Here is a 26,188-nt window from a genome sequence, read left to right as displayed (position 1 = left end):
TAGCTGGACAGAACGAGGCCTCATCACTCAGGGTCTCCAGTGTCAGGCTGAGGCCCTGAACCCGAGCGTCACTACGGGCAATGGTCCCGGAGACTCACGGGATGACCCAGTGTTCCAATGTGGTGACTCTAGCGGCCAGCACGGCCCTCTGGTTCAACCCCATCAGGTACCCAACTGGAAGAGAGCGCTGAGCAGGGACCGGGGGCCTCATAAGTGACTGGATTTAAATAGTAACCTTTCCTGTTTCCATTCGACAGGGAAGTTGGACTACATCATCTCTAATATATCCTTTAGGTCAAAAGTTCAAAAGGGCTTTCTTCTCCGAAATCTGGTTCAAATCCTAGTTCCAAGTAGCTCTAATCCTCACTCTGCTACCAGTCCAGCAACTTAAGGCAACACACTGTCAAGAGCCAGTAGGGCTGACTGAAAGATACAGGGATACCGGGTGCTACACGCAAAATAAAAAAGCTAACTAAAACAGTCAGAATGATGAGGCTGTGAGTGCTTCCGTAAATGCCACAGAAATCACCAAGTCTCTTAATTCCAAAATTACACATGCCAAAAAATATCCAGTTCTCCCAGGAACAAAACAATACTTTGTTTCCCTCAGCTAGGGTTGTTTTTTTAAAAAAAAAAAACAAAAAACAGGAATATATTAAAATGAACACAGACATGCTCTTAAACTTATTTTTCTACTGCAGAAAAACAGAAACATCTGAATCGAATTTCCTCATGAAATCAACCTGTAGGAAGGCCAAGCCCGCTCACTGCCGCTGTTGCACAAGGTCTACACCCCTGCAAGAACGTGGTCCCTGAACCAGCTGCAGCGTGAGCATCACTTACTCAATCAGAAACTCGGGAGGCAGGGCCCAGCAATGTCTGCTTTAAGAAGCACCGCCCCGCCCCCGCCCCCGCCGGGTCATTCCGATGCACCTGAACTTGAAAAGCGCTTGCTTAAACTCTCTTCAGAAGCCTACCAGATAACAAAGCAAACATACCTGGCTCCGAAGATGTCCTTTTTGGCGAGATCAATTCCAGAAACAACCTTCACTCTGAGGATACGGGACTCTCCCTGTTGGAGAGGGAAAAAAAGTAGTTTACAAAATGGACTTTGAATCGATCGTTCTCTCAGCCAACATGCAAAGTCAATGATTACTCTTTACGCATAGGCGATCCTTCCTTACGCTGAAGTTCAAAAAGCAACATTCCAGCTCTGAAATCCTACAACCCTAGACATTGAGAGCATCCAAGTTAATTAGGCTCAAGTTTAATTCAAACTAGGTCATGCAGATCAATGATTCCTGCCACAGACAGTAAATATTTCCCAGCTGTACCAAGAACACAACCGCACACACGAAACCACCTAGGTAAATGACCAAGTGCAATAACATACCATAAATTTCATAAATAATTCCTCCTTTGAAGTTAATATATTTGTGTGTGTGGCCTGAGAGAGGAATTTCACATGGTAAAATATGTCCTCAAAATTACGGTTTCAAAATGTTGGTGCTGGCAAACAAAAATAATGTCTCATTCCAGTAAAAAGAAATAAAAAGCATCATCCTAAATGGAAGTCACCCCAAAACATCTCAGAAAACATTCATTCATTCATCCCATCCACCTGCTTATTTATTCATTCCAATATTTTCTAAGCAGCTCCTATGGGCATTGAGCTTGGACGTGAAATATAGACATGGATATGCTGACAGTCTACTGAGAGTGATGGGCAGACGATAGCACAGGACCCTGTGATGGTACCATGCCAGGAGAAGTCTAGTCTAAGGGCTAAGACATTCAGGAGAGATGAGATGGCTTAGGGGCAAGGGCAGGCAGAAGTCCAGGATAACTCTCAGATTTCCAGTTTGGGCCACTACGTCTTAACATAAATTGAAACAGAGGATTCGGTTGAATTCAAGGTGCCCTGTGAAACAACCAGGTGGGAAAAAAAAGAGATGACTAAACAGATAAATGGGAGAGAGATCTAGTCTGGGCTAGAGACTTGGGAGTTATCAGTGTAGAGCTGACAGGTGGTAGGTAGAGTTCAAGATCTGTGAGCAGTTATCCAAGACGAGTGAGAAGAAAACATGGCTAGGGATGGAGCCCTTGGGGACCCAAGTGCTGAGGGGCAAGAGAGAAGTAATAGGAAATTCATCTACCCAATGTGTTTAGTCAAGACACAGGTGAGGGAAAGAAACCCTAAATGATCTGTACGTTATGTCCTGTCAAAGGAGATGAAGGCAGGGTGAAATAACACATGGAGTGAAAAGGGTGCTGAACCTTATCGATGAGCCGCCCAGATCACGCACACACACAGGCAATCAGAACCCATGTTTGAGAACCTTTACTTCCCAGGATCCTTCACCCTTCCAACCATCCACCCCCGACACAAGGCTGCCCACGTGCAAACACAGCAAGGGACACCAACACGTGTGTGTTTATAATTCCCTTTCAAAGGAGGCCTACATTCAAGTCCGGCAGGATTTAATATGTTTGGCAACCTTCACGAAAGGATTGAGCCAAGCCAGGGACCCTACTAAACAGGACCTAAAGCAGGACCCTACCACATGGTTTACCAAAGCTCCCAGGGTTACATGCTCTTCCCTTGGTCCCTTAAGCAGGTGCTGAGTGCCCTCCCCTTTCTCTTACACACTCAGCTCACCACCCATCACCAGGGATTCTTTCTTGGCACGTTATCTAGGCTAAGGCTCTTTTCTGTTTCTCATAGCAGGCTGCACCCCACAGCCATCATTTGACAGCTCCTAAGGCCCACTCAGCTCAAGGAACGCCACAGTTGAAGTATTTTTACACGTGGATCAAAATTCGGCAACACACCTGTGGACAGTTCCTAGTACACCTGGGAAGAGCTTATGACCCACTAGTGCCCGTAGCATACCAACGGAGAACCATGAGTTAAAATGAAATCCTCATCAGCAAGGCGAAGAGGTTAAGACTTTACTTGGGGGAATAAGGAATCATTCAGAAGAAGAAATGAGGAAAAGGAACAGCTGGAGAGGAACTTAATTTTTCTGTCTCCCTGCCTCCCCCATCCCAACTCTCTGCCCCTCTCACCAATGACAAATATTGCAAATCAGCGATTCTCCCAGACACCACTGTGCAGAAGGGGGACAACGGCTGCACCCCCCAGAGGGTGGATACTGTTAAAGGAAAGCGCTACGTCTCCAGGCCCGTCCTTGATGCTGGCTGAAGCAGATGTGTGATCTGGCGACAGAAGGGTGAAAGGACCTTTGCGGAGGAGGATGGAGGGTCTACAAAGCAGTAACTCTTCCAATGACCAACTCAGAGCAACACACCTAGTCTTGCACTTGTGACTGATGTGGGAGCAATAAAGAAGGGACGGTGTGATGAAAACCGAACTACAGTCAATCACAAGCCACGGAGAAGACGACAAGAATTCTGGTTAGAAATGGTCTCCGTCTCACAGCCCTTGGGATTCTCGGAAATCCTGGGCAGAATCCTGGACTTACCACCAATGCCAGAGGGGGCTCAGAGGAACCTTGTCTGGATTCTAAGGAATAGGGTGAGCCCAGCTAACACCCAGGCCCCTTAGGTTTAACGTTGGGCGAATGTTCTTACATTGGACAGACCTACTCTGCAAAAGCATACATTTTAAAAATCAGGGAACATTTATACAAATAAATGAATAAAAATAAATTTAAATGAAGGGATACCTAGAATTTTTTATGGAAACTGATTTATTCATTTAGTAAACATGAACATCTGTTCTAAGATCTAGGGATACAGCAATGAAGACAGACAAAACTCCCACCCCCTACCCCTCCCAGCCCACCTTCCAGTATTATTGAGAGTGTGCTATACCAGATCCCTCACCTACATGGGGAAACAAACCAGGAGGGTCTAAACACCTTAATATTTTGTACATACACCCATTCAGTAAACAAATTCTCACCTAGGAATCAATCCTAAGAAAATAAAAATAAAATTAAAAAATCCATAAAATTCCCCCAAAACTAGCTAAACGGAGTCATCAAAACATTTTTTGAATTTAAAAATGTAGGGGCTTCCCTGGTGGTGCAGTGGTTAAGAATCTGCCTGCCAATGCAGGGGACATGGGTTCAAGCCCTGGGCCAGGAAGATCCCACATGCCACGGAGCAACTGAGCCCATGCACCACAACTACTGAGCCTGTGCTCTAGAGCCCGTGAGCCACAGCTACTGAAACCCACGTGCCTAGAGCCCATGCTCCGCAACAAGAGAAGCCACCGCAGTGAGAAGCCCGCGCACCGCAAGGAAGAGTAGCCCCCGCTCGCCGCAACTAGAGAAAGCCTGTGCTCAGCAACGAAGACCCAATGCAACCAAATAAATTAATTAAAAAAAAAATAAAAAGCCACAAAAGTAGACAGTTAAATATTCACAGCAATTCCGTGCAATGGGCTATAACACTGTCATTAAAAATACGTGAGAAACCATAAACAAGACGAAAAGACAACCCTCAGAATGGGAGAAAATATTTGCAAATGAGTCAACGGACAAAGGATTAATCTCCAAAATATATAAACAGCTCATGCAGCTCAATATTAAAGAAACAAACAACCCAATCAAAAATGGGCAGAAGACCTAAACAGACATTTCTCCAAAGAAGACATACAGATGGCCAAGAAGCACATGAAAAGATACTCAACATCACTAATTATTAGAGAAATGCAAATCAAAACTACAATGAGGTATCACCTCACACCAGTTAGAATGGGCATCATCAGAAAATCTACAAACAACAAATGCTGGAGAGGGTGTGGAGAAAAGGGAACCCTCTTGCACTGTTGGTGGGAATGTAAATTGATACAGCCACTATAGAGAACAGTATGGAGGTTCCTCACAAAACTAAAAATAGAATTACCATATGATCCAGCAATCCCACTCCTGGGCATAAACCCACAGAAAACCATAATTCAAAAAGACACATGCACCCCAATATTCATTGCAGCTCTATTTACAATAGCCAGCACATGGAAGCAACCTAAGTGTCCACTGACAGATGAATGGATAAAGAAGATGTGATACATATATACAGCGGAATATTACTCAGCCATAAAAAGGAATGACATTGAGTCATTTGTTGAGACATGGATGGATCTAGAGACTGTAATACAGAGTGAAGTAAGTCAGAAAGAGAAAAACAAATATCGTATATTAACGCAGGTATGTGGAACCTAGAAATATGGTACAGATGAACCTGTTTGCAGGGCAGAAGCTGAGACACAGATGTAGAGAACAAACGTAAGGACACCACGGGGGGAAAACCGCGTGGGGGTGGGGTGTGTGTGTGCTGAATTGGGCGATTGGGACTGACATGTATACACTGATGTGTATAAAATTGGTGACTAATAAGAACTTGTATAAAAAAAATAAAATTTTAAAATTAAAAAAAAATGAAGCAGAGGTCCTTGGGGAAAAAAAAAAAAACGTGAGAATCTGTCAAGACCTTCATTCATCCCACAAGTATGTACTAAGTAGCCACTGCGTGCAGGACTCATTATCTGGGGGCACAGATGGGAGCAAGATGGAGTTCCTCCCGCCTCAAGGAACCCACAATCTAGAAAACAGAAAGATGGAATACAAGCATATACAAACAAACAAGCCAGATGATTTCTGACGGTGGTTGAGTGCCTTGACAACAACATGACAGTTAAATAGAAGTAACTAAGTAGCACGAGAGGGGAGGCTATCTATGACTGGTGGTTGGAGAGGTGACACTGAAGCTGACGGGTGATGGGGTGGGGGGAGTTTCACTCAGGGATGCTGGCAAGTCCCACCGCCTGCAGAGGGCAAGTCCAAGAGGAGAGGCCAGAGGGTCAGCAGAGGGAGGGAGGGCAGTATGGCCGGTGGGGTCAGAGAGCCGAGACACCAGCCTCATTAGAGGGTGGGCATTAATGCAACCATCTTTGGAAAGTTTCAAGCAGGAGAGTGATAAAATTTCACTTCAGTTTTTAAAAGACCCCTTCAGTTGTTGGGGGTCAGCGACTACAGGGGAACAAGAACAGAAGCAGGAAGACCAATTATAAGAAGATCTGGCAAGAGACGGTGGGGCTTCACATAGGGTAGAGATGGAGAGGGAACCAGATTTTGCACACAAAAGCATGTTCGAAATAAACGATTTGGTTTCTTTTGAAAGTTTCAAAACGGTTTACACAACTGAGTTAGAGAGCAGCTCGTGGTTCAACAGACTGTTTCCCTTTTTGACTCGGACCTGCAACTAGACTACGTTTCCCAGCCTAAATTGCAGTCATGTGACCAACTTCTGGCCAATGAGATGTGGACAAAAATGACGGACACATTTTCCAGACAAGGTCCCCCCACTCACCCACCTCCATTCTCTTCCCTGTTCCCCCCACTCAATGGAGAAAATCCTGAAGGCCAAGAAGGGGGAACTCCATGAAAGGAGGGGAGTGGAATAGAGCATCCCCTGCCTCACCCTGCCCTGTCCACCACCACCTACTGCCCCTTCCCAGACAGTGAAGCGGAAATAGACTGGTACAGTTTATTCCCACTGAAAACTGAAGGTTGCTTTAGCAGTTAGCCTGCCCTCGCACACGATACAGTCTCATTTTAAAATAGATCAGCTCAGTGCTTTGTGACCACCTGGAGGGGTGGGATACGGAGGGTGGGAGGGAGGGAGACTCAAGAGGGAAGATATGGGAACATATGTATATGTATAACTGATTCACTTTGTTATAGAGCAGAAACTAACACACCATTGTAAAGCAATTATACTCTAATAAAGATTTTAAAAATAAATAAATATCAATTACATATATGTACAGGAAAAGCCCTAGAAAGGATGATGGTAATAGTGATTACCTCTGGATAACGGATAACATCTTTCTGCATATTTGCATTGTTTTCCTTTTGAAACATTAAATATTTTTGTTTGGAAACTACATTTTTGTAGAAACTTCAGGAAATACATAAGAAAAAAAGGAAAAATTTAAAATCACAGGCTTAGGCAAATAGACTTCTGTTTCTAAAATGAAACCTTTTGTCATAAGAAAACACAGCTACATGTTGTATTTTAGCCAACTCACAAAGGTATAGAGCTGTCTATTTAGAGGATGTGAAAAGGGTCCTCTTACGTAATTCGGAGGCAACGGCTGGGAGATAAAAGGTAGAGAGGGCCTTTATTGAGCGCTTACTATTTACAAGCAGCTGTTGCAGGAAATTTCACTTTGCTCCAATATTTAGGGGCAGGAGAGCAGGAAAGAGCAGGCTACTCTACAAAAATAGTTTTTTACACGTGGGTTTCAGACATACAGCAAAAACTTCTTATCTTTGTTTCCTCCAAATAACAAGGCTGCACACAGATAAGCAGCCATCGTCACTCTGTGAGGAAACACATGACCAGGCATGTGACTCATTTATCAGATGCAACGGGCCCCACGCCGAGCAACTGTACTCTCTGAAGCATTTTATCACTTTCATAAAATCTACGCATGACATTTTGGTCCCTGGCTATGACTCTGTAGAATTAAATATTTAACTAAGGTGGCTTATGACAGTGAAAATATTATTTGGCAATGGACTGTATGAGGCAGAGAAAGCAAGGCAGAGAAGAGGCGAGGCCAGATAACCACAGGCTTTCCCATGACTTTGAGGGGCTCCTCCCATTCTATTCATCGACTGCCCTGCATTGTTATTGTGTCACAGGGAGGATTCTCTGCACTTGACAGGTGTTTTTCTTTCCCACTTAATTTTCTAATTCTTCATCAAGACATTAAACAAGATAAGGTGCTCAAACCATAAGTGAGTGGCACAGAGGAAGTCCGTACGCCGGGTGGTATTCCGAAGGCTCATTTTGTAAGTCAGCTGTTTGCAACTCGGCAGCCTGCTCATATAAACTGTGTGTAAGTGGTTACCAGATTCCCATGCCCACCCACAAAACCTATTAAATACATAATCTGTCAAAATCGTTCCTGTGGTAAAATAAATCTCAAGTGCAACTCAACACAGGCACTAGAATTTACCCTGTCTCCTGTGAATCTGCCTTGAGAAGATAACTTTTATATTGATATTTGATTCCCTATTCTTAACAACGGCAGATTCCCCCCACCCCAAAAAAAGAAAGTTGATATCTGGGCTGGGAACTAGTGTTGTTACTCCAGAGGGATCCACTGTGACCCCATGTGTCACACACACACCAGCTGTCCCTGTGGATGAGGAAGTCGTAAGCCAGGGACTTACATCTTGATTATTCTCCCCTAAATTAATTTATGACTTTACCTTCCCAATTCTACAGTATATTTATAGTTCTAGTTATTACCCATGACACTTGCAGTAACCACTCTCTAGATTAAGAGAGATAATTGATATTTTTTGTACCACTGAAATATCTAAGTTCTATATAAGTCAACTAATTTTAGTTGCTTTAAAAAATAAAACAACATATGGGAAGTGTCCACATAGTGCCTGCTACCCAAGAGATACTGTTAATCTCCCCATTCCTACCTGGCTCTCGCCCTAACTAGGAGACAAGATCCTGGGCCATACATTTTTTAAAGTTTCCTACATCGACCCATCTTCCCCAAATCACCCCACGTTCCTGTCATCTCCAACTCTTGTTATATCCTGTCCTCTTTATCTTCTTTCTGCCTTTTCTACCCCAATTCCTGCCCCCTAAACCTTTTCCCCTCTTCACTCTCGAGGGGTTTCCCAACGTTACACTGCTGGTAACTTTTCTCTCTCTGTGTGTGTGTGTGTGTGTTCTCCACTTTGACCTTATGACACATTCAACCAAAAAAATGTGTTGAGTGATTTACGTTCAAGGAATCTTTGCTAGCAGAAAGGAGGAGCTCAAAACTGAACAAGATGCATTCTTCTCTGCCCCTCGGGGCCTTACAGTCAGCTGCAGAGGTTAGTACACACATACCTGAAATATGCCTATTATACCGGGGTGAAACAGAGGTGTGAGATACGTGTGGGAAGAACAAAGATAGAGGATGGAAAATGAGAGCAGCCCAATACCAAGCCTACACGTCCAGCTGAACCTCAGATAACACCAACAACAGCAAACAGCCCGCACCTACAGGACCATCCACGGTAGCTGTTCACCACTGTCCGCCCAACACACAACATCTGAAACTAGTGGAAGTCCCAAGGATATCAGTTCCGGAAAAAGTTACAGAAATATAGGATTCTGTGCAACCTAAATTTCTTAACCTCTACTAGATTACAACCATTCTTAATGTCAAATGGAAAAGTTAGCGAACGGGAAGAAGTGAAAGGATGGCCCTCCAGAGCAGAGTCAATGTTAATGCACAAGGTGACGGACTTTCAGAAATGATGTTGCGTGGCTTTAAAATAGGTCCATGAATTCTTGAAATCCCGTTCTTCAAGAGGCAGGACTTAATCTCTCTCCCTTGCTGGGGGTGGATTTGGTCACTTCTAACAGACTGTGGAGGAAGTGACGGTGTGTAACTTTGAAGACTGGGTCATAAAAAGCAAAGCATTGTGTCTCACTCCCCCTCTCAGATCACTCACTCTGGCTGGAACCAGATGCTGCCATGTTGTGAGGACGCTCAGGCAGCCCGATGAGAAGAAAGGTCCATGTAGTGAGGAACTGAGGCCTCCTGCCAACAGCCATGTGAGTGAACCGTCTTGGAAGTGGGTCCTCCAGCCTCAATTAAGCCTTCTGATGACAGCATTCCTGGCTGACATCATACTTCAACCTCATGACAGATCTTTGCATGCTATGTGCCACCAAGGCATGAATCAGAGCCACCCAGCTAAGTCATCTTTGATCTCTTGACGCACAGAAACTGTGAGGTAGCACACGCTTGTTGTTTTAAGCTGCTGAGTTTAGGGATAATCTGTTACACGGCAGTAAAGAACTAACGCACGTGGAGAATCCCATGCAATAATTAATGGGAGCCTGATTTCTCTCTTTGCTAAATTGAGATTTTCCTGTGGATTAGGACAATGTTTCAATACAAGGAAAAAAAACACCAGTGAGAAGAAAGACCATTGCCTGTATTTTCTATCACGTAACAAGCAGTGGCATTTTTAAGGCAGGATTAACAGAATTTGGTTGACTTGCTCAATATAAGCGCATCAGCTATATTATTTTAAGTAGTATGGAACACCCATGCCCTGTTAGTACAGTCAAAATCTGAAACTGGGACAACTCCAGAAAATTTCAGATATATGATCATAAGTATGACTTTAAAAAAAAAAATTCCAGAAAGAATGGTGATAACATGAGTGTCGCTGTGAAACTTACATTTGTCTTTAAAAACCAACACTCAGGGCTTCCCTGGTGGCGCAGTGGTTGAGAGTCCGCCTGCCGATGCAGGGGACACAGGTTGTGTCCCGGTCCGGGAAGATCCCACATGCCGCGGAGCGGCTGGGCCCGTGAGCCATGGCCGCTGAGCCTGCGCGTCCGGAGCCTGTGCTCCGCAACGGGAGAGGCCGCAACAGTGAGAGGTCCGCGTACCGCAAAAAAACAAAAAAACAAAAAAAAACACTCATTTAAATTCATCCCGTTTTCTTCATTCGGCAGCCTCAATTTGAGTTATCACTAACAGCGGGATGGTCCGTCAACCAACTAACATAGCCTCAACTGTTCCTTCTTCTAATAGTTACTGGGTGCCTGTTATGTGCCCTGCTCTATGTCCTTGCCGTTGATGTGTGGCAGCTTCTCTCGTCCTAATTCACCTGCCGCCTCACTAGCCCAATCTTTCTAAAATGTCTGTTCTCCTTGCTCCAGTGGGACCGCCCCATGGACAAATGGACCCAATTAAAACTCCTCCCTGAAGGGTCACCACAACCTGCTCTATCCCCAACCTACCTGTGCTCTTCATGGGGACCTAACTGCCCTCCCCTCTGCACCTGCCCAGACAGCACCTATTCACGCCCCATGGTCTGCTCAGGTCCATGTGGTTATTCAACCAAAAGTGCTTACTCTGTCGTGAAAAAAGTACAAGGAATAAGGAATCAATAAGACAGTTCACACCCACAGAAATTCACTGTCTATGTATCAGGAGAACAACAAACACATGTAATTACAAGATGACATGGTAAGTTTAATAAAAGCAATGGATGGTATTCTGCGGGAACTCAGAGGAGGAAGAAATTAGTGTTCGTGTGATGGGTGGGGAGAGGGAAGTATACTAGAAGGCTGAGTAAAGCCCCAGATGAGTAAGAATGAGGAGAAGGAAAAGCATCCTTTCAGACAAAGAGAGAAGCATGAGGGCCCCTCCAGATGGAAAGGTTAGTGAGCAGGGCTATGGGGGAAGGGAAGAGTTGTCCCGGCCTGGTTTCATCCCCTGTGCTGTGCAAGGCAAACACTGTTAGCAGGTGAGGGACAGGTTCGCCAGGTGACAAGCAGAGGACAGAATGAAGGGAGGTGGGTCCAGAGAGGACAGGGAAAGCAATGACATGGGCTGCTACACTGTCTGACAGGTGAGCAGCACAGTGGCCCTGGATGGAGGATAGGGGACTGGTTCCAAAGCTATTGCTGGGGGACCAGCACGGATTGGTGACAGACTGGCTTTGCAAGACAAGGAGACTGGCATCAAGTCAGGTTTCCAGTTTCGGTGCTAGTGGGGGAAGAGGCAGTCAGATGACAGAAAACAAAGGAAGAAGAGCGGGGTCTGAGGCTCAGGGAAATAAAAGGACTTGGGTTTCTCGATCTGGGGTTATCTTCCCAGCGTGCAGGTAGAGATCTCCAAGAGGCTGTCAGAGGTCAGAAACCAGAGCTCAGTCCAGAGGTCAGAAGTGGACCCCCAGTGTGGGAGGCCCTGCCTCTGAGCCTGCCTTCAGACTGACCGTTTATTCTGGTACTTAAGTCATAAATCACTGTCGTCCTTTTTTTTTTCTTGTTAGGTAAGTCTTATTTTCTCAACTAAACCCCATGGTTGCAAGGTCTAATATGGTAGCCACTACCTAACAAGAAGCTATTTAAATTTAATTAAAATCAATTAAAATTCAGTTCCTTGGCAACATCAGTCACACTTTTAAGTGTTCGACAGCCTCATGTGCCTAATGGCTACTACACTGGACAACACAGAGAACATTTCCATAATCACAGAAAGTTCTACTGGACGGTGCTGCTCTAAGGGCACCAACTCAATGCAGGAAGGTAGCAGGATGTGAATTATGTCTCGCGAGAGGGAAGACTGGAAAGAAGGGCAGGAGGGAGGAAAGGACCCCAATCATAACTTAGAACACTGCAGAAGAGTTAAACTATGGAACACAGCTATCTGGAAATGAGACAGGCGTTATGGTAATCACATGTTCTAGGATCAAGATTTCTTCTCAAAGATTAAAGACCAGTATGCAAATTATGTACCTATAGATTAAGAGCTGAGAAGACTAATAAAGCAAATACTCTGTAGTACAGCATGGTCTCCCTGCGTCTAGACATTTACAAAATCGTTCTATGCATAGGAGAATTGCAGAGATAGCGACTTCATAGCGAGTGTGATAAAGATCTGGGAGTTTTCGCTGATGAGGCCAGTATCCTAACAAGGTTGCTAAGTCCTGCAAAATATTCACAGAAAAAGCATTCAGGAGGAAAGAAAAGAGGTAAAATTCCAACAGGGATTCTTGGTCCCTTTAAGAGAACTATGGACCTCCTGGACAATAGAGGCAAAGGGCTGGTGGAACTGAACACAGCTGAAGGAGTGGGGGTGGCCGATGACCTAGAAAACTACCCAGAGGGAAGACAGACCAGGCCCACAGGATGACCCGCAGGAGGAGACCGCAAGTGCATGGGATGGAACAGTTCTATCTGGGCAGACTGGCTGCGACCACGTCCACCCGCTCCAGAAAAGCACGGCTGTCACAGAAGACAAATTCCACGAGAATCACATTCGAGCACCCATACAATTTCTGTCACTTCTAATGCCAGTTCTGCATGGCTTGCCCCGAACCACGCAGGTCTGTCTCATACTCTCCTTCCCACCCCTCCGATCAAATACTGTGTTGACTGTTTGGCCTGAAAAGTGCTGGCATTACATTTCTTTCTTTTGGTGACAGCACTGGATGTCTCTGTTTCTGACTCTCAAATAGAACAGAACCATGGCATTCCCAGCGGTCACCACAAGTCCTTTGCAGTTATCACTATTCTATATCCTTTCACCTGGAAATGCATCCCTGAAGAAGCGATGGAGGAGCAGGTGGGCTTAGGGGTCAGCGGGAGGCTGAGGAGTTAGCAATGGGTGAAGGCCAAGGTCAGTCACAGGCTAAGTGGCACCTGCATTTCCACAGGCCTCACACCTAACATGACTCAAACATACGCCTCGGCAAGAATGCAGAGTCTTCCATGTATGGACAGGTTTTTAGACTGGCTCTCAATTAGAAACGTTAAATCCTTAAAGGCCAAGAATCCACAGCAATTCAGTGGCGATGGGGAGGGGCAGGGAGGGTACCAGTGAACGACGTCCACGAGACGGCTGCGCTGGCAAGAGTCCCACTTTCCAGGACATCGTCACTCTCCCCCACTAATTCAAAATTCTCTTCGTACCGTAGGAGTTGGTGAAACTCCATGTAAAAGGTCTTCAAAGAATCCATTTATCAATGGTCTTTTTGTTCCAAACCTAATCATAAGACAGGAAACATTTTTAAATTCCTTTGAGATGGCTAAGACAAGAATGATCTTGTGTTTCTAGTTCTAAAAATGATAATAAACAGCTGCACTTTGTTGAAAGCCAAAAATCATAGCTCCAAATCTAAAATTACATAGATTTTTATTTTATTTTTTTTGGCCATGTCACTTGCAGGATTTTAGTTCCCCAACCAGGGATCGAACCCGGGCCCTCGGCAGTGAGAGTGCAGTCCTAACCACTGGACCGCCAAGGAAGTCCCTAAAATTCTGTATTTTTCATGGCAGTCATAACTCTGACCTCTCGCAATAAAGTGAAATCTAGGTTTCTGGGGGGAGTGTGTAGTTTGGCCAGAAGGCACTGGAAGAGGTCTGAGTTTCAGGAGGCAGGGACTCCCAAGGGTCCCCAAGAAGACATTCCCCAGGTGAATTCCCCATGGCTGAGAGAAACTGCCAGTCATCTCAGAGAAATTACAGACAAATATCAAGAGATGGGCAAAGGTCCCAGCGTTGAAAGAAGTTACGAATCACATTGTAAATTATACGGACGGGGCTTGTGGCAGTTCATCCCTCCGCCAGCACCACCAATTGGCTGTTTTTGCTCAGATCTCTTCCTTACTTGTCTTTAGGTGTCAGTTTAAGTATCACGTTTTCTGAAAATGTCTTTCCAGGGCTCCTAGATTCGTTAAGTTCTCCTGCAATAAGCTCCCATAGGACCCTGTATTTCTCCTCTCACCCTTTTTGGTCACTGGCTTTTTTAATTAGCTATCGTGGCCAAAGACGAAGCTCTCGGAGGGCAGAGGCTAGACAGATCTCAGGAACTGACAAGAAGAATGGTCCATGGGCAGCCGCCCAACGCCAGAGACACACAAGGCAACCACTCCCCTTGCTCAGGACTGTTCTCCTAGACTCTAGCAAAGAGGTGGGCACCCCATGTTTCAGGGGGAATGAATAAATGATATTCATCCAAAGCAATGTTCTAGAGTGAATCACTAAATGTGTTATGAACATTTAGAAAAGAAGGATCTCCAGCAAAGGTTTGCTAAGAATAAAAGACATGCACACTTATTCCCTTTTCTGAGAAGGTGAAAAGTTCAAGGGCATGTTGCATACTAGTGGACGTGGACCCTGGCCAGCTTACAACCAAAACACACTGTATTCTTCTAGACAAGATGATGATGTGAAGGTGAAGTGATGCTAAAGTGAGGTGGGGCTTAGCTGCACCCAGCTGCTCACTCTTATCCAAAGCCTAATCATTAGAAAACTCCAGGGGTCCTCCGGGGGTTCTGTCACGGGGCTCATGTCGTGGAGCTCCATGATTAGCTCTATCCTGGGCCACGCTGTGAGCCAGGAAAATCTGGAGGGGGTTATTGATGGCAGGCTAAACCAATTTGTAGTTGATACACACAACCAGATAAAATGTCAGATAACTGGATCGGAATCCAACAAGATTTCATCAGAATGGGTGACGGGCCAAAGCTCACAGGATGGAGTTTTACAGTGGTGAGCGCTGTGTGTGCTTAGCTGCCTGAGTCAATGCCGAGGGATGGAAGAAACAGAATGGGAGAGCATCAAAAGCGGGGGGGGGGGTGGAATTCTTGGGGTTTTATTTCATCTTTGGTGCAATATGACTCAACTCTGTGACAGTGTAATTATTCCCAGTCCAGAGCAGGGAACGTCATCACACTGGTGCCCTGGACCAGCATTATGTGCAAACCCAAGAGGCATGACTTGGGAGGGAGGTGGTCGTTTTGCTTTGATTTTTTAAGTAAATAGGACAAAATCTATATAACAGAACACTAAGCAACCATAAGAATGAGGATGTTCTCTACGGACAGATTTGAAAATCCAAGATGTACCGTCACATGAAACAGCTAGGTGGAGATGTGGGGTTAACGCCATCCTTTACATAAAAAGGAGATGGACGGACGCGTGTGTATGTGGATACACACGGATTAGGTGTTTGTGTGTCAGAAAGTAAACTTTGCAAGGACATCAGAAACTGGTACCACTGGCTGATGCTGAGGACAGAAATTAGTTGGTTAGGGACAGGTATGAGAGAGGAAGACAAGCACACACATATATCACTGTATGGCCTTTTTTATGCTTTTAATTAAAACCATTTACATGTATTAACAACTCAAAAATATTGTTTTTAAGTAGCCAGGATAGTTAATAAACAAACATCACTGGAAGACTAAAAAAAAAAAAAGAAAAACGGGTTAAACGCATTTCTAAGAGCAGATTCTTTCTGCAGGAAGTGGGTGGGTTGGCAGAAACCAAGTCATCTTCTCTTACGAGGCCGCGGAGGACAAACCCCAACCCCAGGAGTGAAAGCTGCAGGAAGGCAGATGCGCCTCCCTGAGGGAAGGAACTTCCAGCTGTCAACCCTGGTCAAACACGGAGCAGGTGGCCTCCCGAGGCAGAGAGATGGCCGGTTAGCCCCAGAGAGAGAGAAAAGATCAGCACCTGCCAGAAGTATCACCAGGGAGGAAGAAAATGAAGCAAATGGTCCCTGGCGCCCCTTCCCAACTCTGAGATGCCGCGATTTTAGAAGACAGGCACATGGGGGGCGGGGATGAAGAACTCGTCTGAAATTTATGCGAGATCACACCCCGCCAGCAGAATGGATACGTGTAACTTCTCTAAGACAAAACAAAGGAGTACGAATCACAACCCCCATCCACCACACACTGAAACACAAGACTATTCATAAATCAGGATGCTTCCTGACTCTCAGCCAGTTTCAAAACATCACGAATGAAATAATTTAGAAATGAACTAAGAGCATTTGTAAACAGTATTCTTTTTGGTTTGTTTGTTGTTGTTCTTATTCGATAAAGGATTTACCGTGGCTGATTGGCTCTATATGTGATGTTTAAAATCCCTTTATGAAGAATGGCAACACTTCTACAATGGGCTGGTCTTAGAATCATTTCAAGAGTTAACACAAGGGAAGGACTAGGTAAGAGGGCAGGAGGTCACTGATTCAAGGAGTGGCTGAAGTTAGCTTGAATGCTGCAGGAAGAGCTAAACTCAAACACCACGGAGGAGCACAAGCCTCAGCTGCCAGGGGAGAGTCAAGATCAATCCCACCCAGGGAGAAGCTGCCAACAGAACGGAGCTGGCCCATCAGAACTTCAAGAAGCCACGGCACCCGGTGCCACAAACCTAGGAGAGCTTCAGGCGTCAACAACAGGACAGCGGATCCTGGGGGGGGCGGGGGGACAAGGATAATGGGACCAGAGGCCCAGATAGCAACCCTTACTTCGAACCCATCCCTCCCTCCTGACTCCCCTTCTACCATCGTCTGTGGCTGAAAGCCAGCAGTACACCGTGAGTGATGCTCACCTGTAACTTATCCACCAGGTATCTGGACACCTGAGGCAAAACCTTCAGGGTCACTGGCTTCACGTTGAAAAGGAGACAAGCATACTGGCTGTAATAATCTCATGTCAGGCAGAACCACTGTTTCTAATAGCTGTACTTCCTTAAAATGTGCAAATGTGTGTTATCAGATTTCATATTTCAGCTGAGCCTCATTACCCAGCAATGCCACTTTATTACAAAGACATAACTCATATCAGCAACTCATTAATGAGATAGTGACTCAAAAATTCTATTTCCTAATTCATCAGAATTGTGCTAAATTATTTTTTTCCAGTTTCTTCCTAAAACTATGTAAGATAATTTTAAAATCAGTGCTTTGACATTTTTTTTTTTTAACTATCAAAATCAAGTTTTCTAGCCCTTTTTCAAACTACAAAATAATCTCATCTACTACGTGGGTGTGTGCTGCTTCCAAAGAGAGGTATAGTGAAGTCACACCAGAACTAAAATTACAAATGTGTTACTTCCAAAAGAACGATTTCGGAGGAAAAAGAAAACAAGAGGGTTCAGGAAATTTTTTTCAGACAGCTGCAGGAGGCTAGATAGTGTTACGGAGCGAGTTCTCTGAAAGACCATGTGAAATACATTTTAAAATATTTATTCCTTTCACAGTAATATTTTATGACGTTTGATTACTTTTGAACGGTCCTAATATGGATTTCACATAATATAGGAGGGGAGAAATTCCAAAAGGAAGTAATCCCTTCAAAACTGCTTTCATTGTTTTTTCTACCTACAAATGTACACACACACATCTCCCTGTATCTGAACAGCATCTGAAACACAGGAGGCCCTCATCAATATGTGATGGATAACTGGGTATCATGAATAATATTTGGGTGTTGCACTGGCAGCAGCTTCTGAACATTTGGCAAACTGTTTGCAGCTTCCCGGTTCCGGATGGGGGCTGGGACTCAGCGGGTATTCAGAGTTAGAGCTGTGATCATCACCTAGTTAGGCCCCTTGTGGTTACAGCACACAATCCCCTCTGCGCCCCCCAGTCCTTGCTCTCTGAAACAGAGTTCACAGGCAGGCTTCGCTCTGCACAGAACTGAGTTTAGCTACCACAGAATCGGGCTCAGCGGCCATGGCTCACGGGCCCAGCCGCTCCGCGGCACGCGGGATCCTCCCGGACCGGGGCACGAACCCGCGTCCCCTGCATCGGCAGGCAGACTCTCAACCACTGCGCCACCAGGGAAGCCCTCATGTCCATTTCTTACTTCCTAAGAGTTTTCTATTGAATACTGCATTCATTTTATTGATCAATTTCTATCCGATGCTATTTCTTTCTATATTTTTTGTTTGTTTGTTTTGTTTTTGTTTTTTTTGCGGTACGCGGGCCTCTCACTGTTGTGGCCTCTCCCGTTGCGGAGCACAGGCTCCGGACGCGCAGGCTCAGCGGCCATGGCTCACGGGCCCAGCCGCTCCACGGCATGTGGGATCTTCCCGGACCGGGGCACGAACCGGTGTCCCCTGCATTGGCAGGCGGACTCTCAACCACTGCGCCACCAGGGAAGCCCTCTTTCTATATTTTGAAATTCATGATTAATTTTTTTTTTTTCGGCTGCATTGGGTCTTCATTGCTGAGCGCGGGCTTTCTCTAGTTGCAGCGAGCAGGGGCTACTCTTACTTGCAGTGTGCGTGCTTCTCATTGCAGTGGCTTCTCTTGTTGCGGACCATGGGCTCCAGGTGCGCAGGCTTCAGCAGTTGTGGTTCGCAGGCTCAGTAGTTGCAGCTCACGGGCTCTAGAGCGCAGGCTCAGTAGTTGTGGAGCACGGGCTTAGTTGCACTGCGGCATGTGGGATCTTCCCGGACCAGGACTCGAATCCATGTGCCCTACACTGGCAGGTGGATTCTTAACCACTGTGCCACCAGGGAAGCCCAAAATTCATGTTTACTTTTAACGCCAAGCTCTGTGCATTTGTTTTTTTTGTTTTTGTTTTTTTTGCGGTACGCGGGCCTCTCACTATTGTGGCCTCTCCCGTTGCGGAGCACAGGCTCCGGGCGCGCAGGCTCAACGGCCATGGCTCACGGGCCCAGCCGCTCCGCGGCATGTGGGATCTTCCCGGACGGGGGCACGAACCCGTGTCCCCTGCATCGGCAGGCGGACTCTCAACCACTGTGCCACCAGGGAAGCCCTGCACTTGGTTTTGATGGTCAATATTTCACAAAGTTTTACCAACTTGCTTCTCCTTTGAATCTACCAACATGCCAGCCTAGGGGACACCACGTCAACCTCTTCCCACTTCCAAGTGCGATCTCCTCCCCTGCAGCGACACATTTTATACCTTTCACAAGGCCTCTGCTGTCCTTCAGGACCATCTATAAAGAGCCTGTTATGTTTATAAGGGTGATTTTAAAGTTTTTAACATTATTATCAAGTGAGAGACTGTAAAAGACAGGAACCAACCATCCATCCAGAAGATGATAAAGCTCATGATATATAACCGGTCCACTCAGAGGGGCCTTTGAGCCAGATCCCTTCCACAGCCTGGACCACCTCTCCTCTCTAACCACCTCTCCTCTCTAACCACCTCTCCTCTCCACCTCTCCTCTCCCCAAAACCCTGAGGATGCAGAGAGCATCAGCCACCCACCCTTCAAGTGGCCGTTCACAACCATGGAATTTGTGCATTTCCCACACTGGACTGGTGCTACTTCCCTGCAGGAGTCTATGCAGGAAGCGGTGCCAGGAACCCACAGGGCCGGCAGGGAGCATCTTCTTGGAGTACCAATTTTTCTGGACGTCTTGATGAATAGGACAGTGGTTCTCAGAGTGTGGACCCCCAACTATCAGCAACAGCATCACCTGGCACCTTGGTGGAAATGCTGGTTCTCAGGCCCCACCCAACACCCCAGAACCAGAATCTCTGGGGCTGGGCTCCAGCAATCTGTGTTTACAAGCTCCCAGGTGATCCTAAAGTGCAATAAAGTTTGCGGAAGAATATTATATTAAAGCATCATGCAGCAAAATGGGCAATTTGCACCCGTTTTTAAGATCTCCCATTTGCGGGGACAAGCTTAGTCCCCTCTCCCAGGGAAAACTTGGACAGAAACGTGTGAGAAGCGCCAACAAAATTTCTCAATGCAGGGACCCCAGACCTGCACCTGCAACCCTAAGCCCTCCTCTCGCATCCCAGCCCTGTGTCTCTCTCTGAGCCAGCAATGCCGAGAAGAGGAGCTGGGATCTAACCCAAGAGTGAACAGATCCTCAGCGCTCACCTCCTCCCTCTGTCCCGACGCCGTGAAGCTTCCCAGTGACTCTTACCAAGAATCACTCTGTGGGAGAGAACAGACACCAAAACATTTCCAACGGTTCCTCTGGCATGGCAGAAAAAGTGACTGTTTCACTCTGAGTGTAATTTTCCATCACGCCTGAGTTGCTCTGTTTATCTTTTCTTTATTTCTCCAAAGAGTATTTATTTTACTTTCAAAATGAGAAATTAAACTGTTTTCACGAGGAGGTAGAAGCGCTTTATGCCAACAGTTTCTTTTTATGTCATCCCACGTTTACCCAATCTTGCCGATTCTTTCTATCCTATGGTATAGATGATTTGATACTCAACTTCACCATATATATTTAAATCGACCTCCCCCCCTCCCCCCGCCTACTGAAGAATCTCATTCTCTTCCTGTGCTGAGGCATCAACATGCAGGCAGCCCTGGTCACCATCAGTCTAGGGCGCTCTTGTGACCATGGACCCCCATTCCACCCTCTCTGCTCTCTAATCCCAGAGTCAACTCCATTACTATTAACACTTGACCCTATGTGTCCAATACGACTCAAAATACTCATCAGCCTAGTGCAGGCAGCCCCCCCACCTACACACACACACACACACACACAACTGAGTCCCGTCACCAGTCTACAGCCTTCCCTTTCACAACCATCCCGTAAATGACCACGCTATGGTGATTTCTGTATTTTCACACACAGAAACCTTCATATTTAGTGACCCTCATTGGGCACCTACCACGCGCCAGAAATTTACATTTTGAATTACCACAACTCACCCCTGACCTCCTGCAACAAACCATAATGCAAAAAAAACCACCAAAATATATGGGCAAAAACAATGGAGCCTGGACAAACTCTGCGGAGAAAGAAACAGGAAGAGAACAGGTGGGCCAGGAGGACGGAAACCTGCAGAGCAGTTCTCAAAAGGGTTTCTCCCCTCCTGTGTTTTCTCTGGGGCAGAAGGAGCAGTTCCTTTCCCACAGCCCAGGTCCCGACGGTGTGTACAGACAGGCATCATTTTCAGAATCATTTTAGGAGAGCACATGAGGGATGCACCTTTGGCAAAGGAAGGGCTCCCCAGAACCAACGTCATTAGTCACCAGAAAATCACCCTCAGGAAAGTTATGAAAACCCCTGGAGAGGCTTTTAAAAAGGAGATGAGATTCCAAACTCTCTGCCTGTTTGAGGCGGGGCCTGCGCTCCCTAACAGAGTTCAAGTTCAGAGTCCTTCTGCTGCTGGAGGAGGCGGGGATTTACAGTACCTTACTTGAGGGAAGGAGAGGAGAGAGGAAGGGACGGGGCAAGGTCACAGTAGACAGGGAGTCCCTCCGACTCCCACCCCCACTGAACCAAGGTCCCCCCGTATGGAAAACAGTGCTCTTGGCCTTGGTGCCTGCCAGCTCCGGGCACCAGGCAATGACGGCCAGCTCGTAAGTCGCCGGTTACACCTGAAGAATGAATGCCTTGTGCCCGCCTCAGAAAAGGAGCTGTCCGTGCACCCTCACTCCCACCCCTCCGTAAGTAAATACTCAAAGCAATCTAACCATCTGAAGTCTAAAATGCATTTTGTCAGCCCGAGTAACTGGTGCTCTCAATGTTCTCCTTCTAAGCACTAGGAACAAAGATTTCAAATTTGTTAAAATTTATCAGAAACATAAAGGAAGGTGGCACAGGCCAGTAGGGCAAGTAACAGGTAAATGGATGCATTGATTCCACAATTAAAAGGCACCATCCCTTCACACAGAATGCTATGTAATTCAGCTACTTCTATTTAAATCTTCATCAAATCCTTTTAACAGGCAAATAAAGAAGCATTACAAAACCTAAAAGAAAACTCATCTTTCTTCCCCAAAATGATTTAACATTTGTACTCAATATTCAGCATCAGAAAGAGCCTTACCTAGGTAAACTGCATAGAAATAAATGACCATCCCCAGTAAAGCTTCATTTCTCACTCTACCATTTAAGAGAAACATTTCACAGATGCCCACTTCTTTTTCCTTCGAGAAAACAAAAGTCATTACTTTCATAATGTTCATACACTTTAAAGCCATTCATTTTCTTGATTTTCTTCCCCAAAGTAACTTCTCCTTTAAGAAAACCTATCAGGCCCATTAAGACTTGCTTCTAAACAAAAGTTCACAACCCTGAGTTTGAACAAAATCCTTCCAGAGAGAAGTCAACTAGGTCAACTATGTTAGAGTTGAATTACCGGCTGAAGAATCTCAAGGTAATGTCAAACTACTATGACTCTGGATGAATCCGCAGAATTTAAAAATGCCCCAGGAAGGTAAAACGCTTTACCCCTCCAAAAAAAGTCTCACCGAGTGGCATTAATTCCTTAAACGCAAGACGTCTTGTTTAGGCGAATAACTAAACATTAAAGGTGCCATTAGCTGGAAAACTCAAGGGAATGGGCAGTTCTGAAGAGTATGTGGAAGTGCTGGCTGCCACCAAGGGTAACTTTCCACTGCCAGGTGACAGGGAAAAGGACAGTGGCTTTAACTTCCCTCCCAGCAAAGTGCAGCCCAGGTGTGGGTCTCTCTGAGGAGCCCTGCTCTAGTCCCACCTCATGTCACATCACCTAAGGAACCTGCCCCTTCGACACCACCATTCAGATTTTCAGAGCCCCACACGTGACCTCTTTAGGAAACGTAATGACTTAGACGCAGAAAACTCCATGGTCCGCGCCCCTCCACCTTGGGTTAATGCTTAGGGGTACACCCTGTCTTCAAGTAACCCTTTTAGTGTCATCTCTTCCCTGTGCAAATGCTCCTCTTCTGCCCCTTCCCATTTATGTAATGATACAGCTGGACGGAGGTTTCTCAGGAAGCACCTGCATGGTTTCACTCAGGATAAATGTCAGTCTCCTTGTATGTGCGAGACCATCAGCAGTGTTACCATCCGGTCAAGGGACATTTAAACTCTTAGCAACCTCTTAAAGCAATCAATCAGATGATGAGATCTTCGAATACCCAAAACACAGATTCACCTTTCTTCTAAGAAAGATCTAACAAGCTGCTGCACATTGGCCTACTGTCACAGAAAGCATAAAATTAAGTCGGTGTTACGGGCTGAATTGAGTGTGTTCCTCCTCCTCTACCCCCGCCCCCAAATCCACAGGTTGAAGCCCTAACTCTCTGCCCCTCAGGATGTGACTTTATTTGGAGATAAGGCCTTTAAAGAGGTGATTAAGTCAAAATGAGGCCTTGAGGGGTGGGCCCTTCTCCAGTCTCACTGGCGTCCTTTTTTTTTTTTTTACATCTTTATTGGAGTATAATTCCTTTACAATGGTGTGTTAGTTTCTGCTTTATAACAAAGTGAATCAGTTATACATATATCCCCATATCTCCTCCCTCTTGCTTCTCCCTCCCTCCCACCCTCCCTATCCCACCCCTCCAGGCGGTCACAAAGCACCGAGCTGATCTCCCTGTGCTATGCAGCTGCTTCCCACTAGCTATCTACCTTACGTTTGGTAGTGTATATATGTCTATGGCGTCCTTTCAAGAGGAAATCTGGACGTGAAGAGACTCCAGGCACCCACACACAGAGGAAAGACCACGTGCTTCTAGCCTCCAGAACTACGAGGAATAAATTTCTGTTGTTGAAACCATGCTGTCTGCCCTATTTCAATACAGCAGCCCAAGCAAACTCACAGAGTTGGAAAGAGAAAATTGGAGTTAAATGACCAATTAATTAAGCAAGACACCAGTACAAGACATAACAGCAGGGAAAACAATATTCAGATGGGCGATTCTAGGGGAGAAAAAAGGATGAACCCCGTGGGTCCTGGGTCCTTCCCCGGGGGCACATGGCGTGACCCACAAACCACATTCTCAGCCTGGCCCCTCCGGCAGCGCGGCCAGAGGGCAGCACCCCCACCCCCGCCCTGTAGACAGGATCTGGCAGGTGAGGTGGGCCCAGCAGGATAGGTGAGATTGGCTGGCAGAGAAGAAGGGGTAGCAGGGAGAGGCCACGTGCATTCAAATCCCCAACTGAGAAAACAACAACAAAAACTGAACAAAGGGCAAGAGGAATCAACCCGATCGGCAAATTCACATGTGAAATACTGGCCCATCTTCCTCATCACCATATTCAAGTTAAAATATGTGATTTAATCTCTTAAATTAGGAGAAATTCAAAATTTCAACACTCAACGCTGTTTACGCAGACACAGCACATTCAGAGCATGGTAATTCGCAGACAGGAGCGCTGAAGCTTGGGGGTCGGGGGAGAGAGCAGTGACCTGACCAAGGTCATGGGGCTATGAGAGGCAGAGGTCAGGCAGAAACTCAGGTCTTCCTAGAACAGTGCTTCTCAACTGCGGTGACTGCCCTAAAAGGGAAATTTGGCAACGTGTAGACATTTTTGACTGTCACCACGCGTGGAGGTGCTACTACTCTCTACTGGATAGAGGCCAGGGATGCTGCAAACATCCCACAACGCACAGGTCAGGCCCCGAACACATAGAATTGCCCAGCCCAACAGTTGACAGTGCCACCCTGAGGAAGCTGTGATCTAGAACCCAAGCCAGTGCAACTACAGTCTTGCAACCTGTCCCTAAGTTTGAGATCATTTTTTTTTTTTTAAGTTACCAACTGGACTTCCCTGGTGGCGCAGCGGTTAAGAATCCGCCTGCCAATGCAGGGGACATGGGTTTGAGCCCTGGTCTGGGAAGATCCCACATGCCGTGGAGCAACTAAGCCCGTGAGCCACAACTCCTAAGCCCGCTTGCCACAACTACTGAAGCCCACCCGCCTAAAGCCCATGCTCCGCAACAAGAGAAGCCACTGCAATGAGAAGCCCGCGCACTGCAACGAAGCGTAGCCCCCACTCGCCGCAACTAGAGAAAGCCCATGTGCAGCAACGAAGACCCAACTCAGCCATAAATAAATGAATGAACGAATGAATGTTACCAACACACACCAAGGCATTAGAAAGAGACAGAGAGGCGCAAAGTCAAAGCTGTCGATCACAATGCAAAACATTCCGTTTTCAATCAAGAGAAACTTCCCAGTCCTCGGGCTTCTGGCACCAGACTAAGCTCACAAGGGCTCCACCTGGATCCTGAGACAGTGAATCCCAGCCTCCGACCACGCCCACTTGGTCAACTCTCCCCCCACCCCCACACATCTTTCTGGACGCTTACACAATCTGTGGTGTCCACTGGAAAATGGAAATGTGGACCCTTTGTCTGAAACTTTCAAGACGGCGAAATTTCTAGCGCATTACACCAAGCGCAGGGCATCACCCAGTCAGAAGGGCGGGGCTCCGTGTGGCTACAGCGACCCTGCACCAACTCCTCACCCTTCCCCCGCCTCGGCAGCAGGCCCACTGGGACCCCCTTCGCCTGCATCCTTTTCCAAAGTGCTCCCATCACGTCCTTGTCACACCTGAAGCGTGGCTCAGCACAGAGGACAGGCCCGGGGAGGCCAGGACTCAGTCCTACGCTGGAACTTTCCACCGCAGCCTCCATACCCCTGGTTCTTCCACTTGTCATGAACAGCCCTCCTTGCCATGCTGTCCACAGCCCACCTGGCCAGTCACCCAACGTGTCCCTGTATCCCCCCCTCCCCTCTTCAAAGGTGACCCTGGAACTTGGGTCACCACCTTCCCCCCTGGCTCAAATCCTCCATGATCCTGCATGACGTCAGGGCCCGGGCCCACGGACGCCCTCCGTTCCCAAATGGCCTCGTGAACCCCAAGCACCCCCACCCACCTTCTACCTCAGCCACCCATCGCCATGCCAGACTTCACCCCTACTCAGGAATGCTCTGTCTCTGAAAACCCTAACCCCAGGGTCCCCTCCTCAACCCTCAGGTATCTCCAGCTCACCTTTCTGAAATCAACAGACCAACAGTGGGGTGGGAGCTGAGGTTAACTCAACAGGAAACTAGAAGGTGAACTACCAAAAGTCTGGCGCTGACTCAACACTCTTACGTTCTCTTAGTCCTTACCATAACCCCGTGAGATGGGTACTACTGCGACA

At 46.5% G+C, this 26,188-nt stretch overlaps 1 protein-coding gene across 6 annotated transcripts in view; it reads right to left on the bottom strand.

Moving 5' to 3' along the window:
- Nucleotides 1-26,188, bottom strand: part of NEDD4L (NEDD4 like E3 ubiquitin protein ligase) — a 384,213-nt gene that overhangs the window by 230,115 nt on the left and 127,910 nt on the right. For all 6 annotated transcript variants that reach the window (XM_060029135.1, XM_060029129.1, XM_060029131.1 and 3 more), the window contains exon 2: nucleotides 999-1,072. Coding sequence is in view for 5 of the 6 variants with exons in the window: in XM_060029129.1 (XP_059885112.1) it covers nucleotides 999-1,072 (74 nt within the window). In the remaining variant the exon portion in view is untranslated. The remainder of the gene's footprint in view (nucleotides 1-998; nucleotides 1,073-26,188) is intronic.

This window comes from Delphinus delphis, chromosome 13, assembly GCF_949987515.2.
Source record: "Delphinus delphis chromosome 13, mDelDel1.2, whole genome shotgun sequence".
NCBI lineage: Eukaryota > Metazoa > Chordata > Mammalia > Artiodactyla > Delphinidae > Delphinus > Delphinus delphis.
The sequence above is the reverse complement of the archived record's forward strand: the minus strand, read 5'-3'. Positions and strand labels throughout refer to the sequence as shown.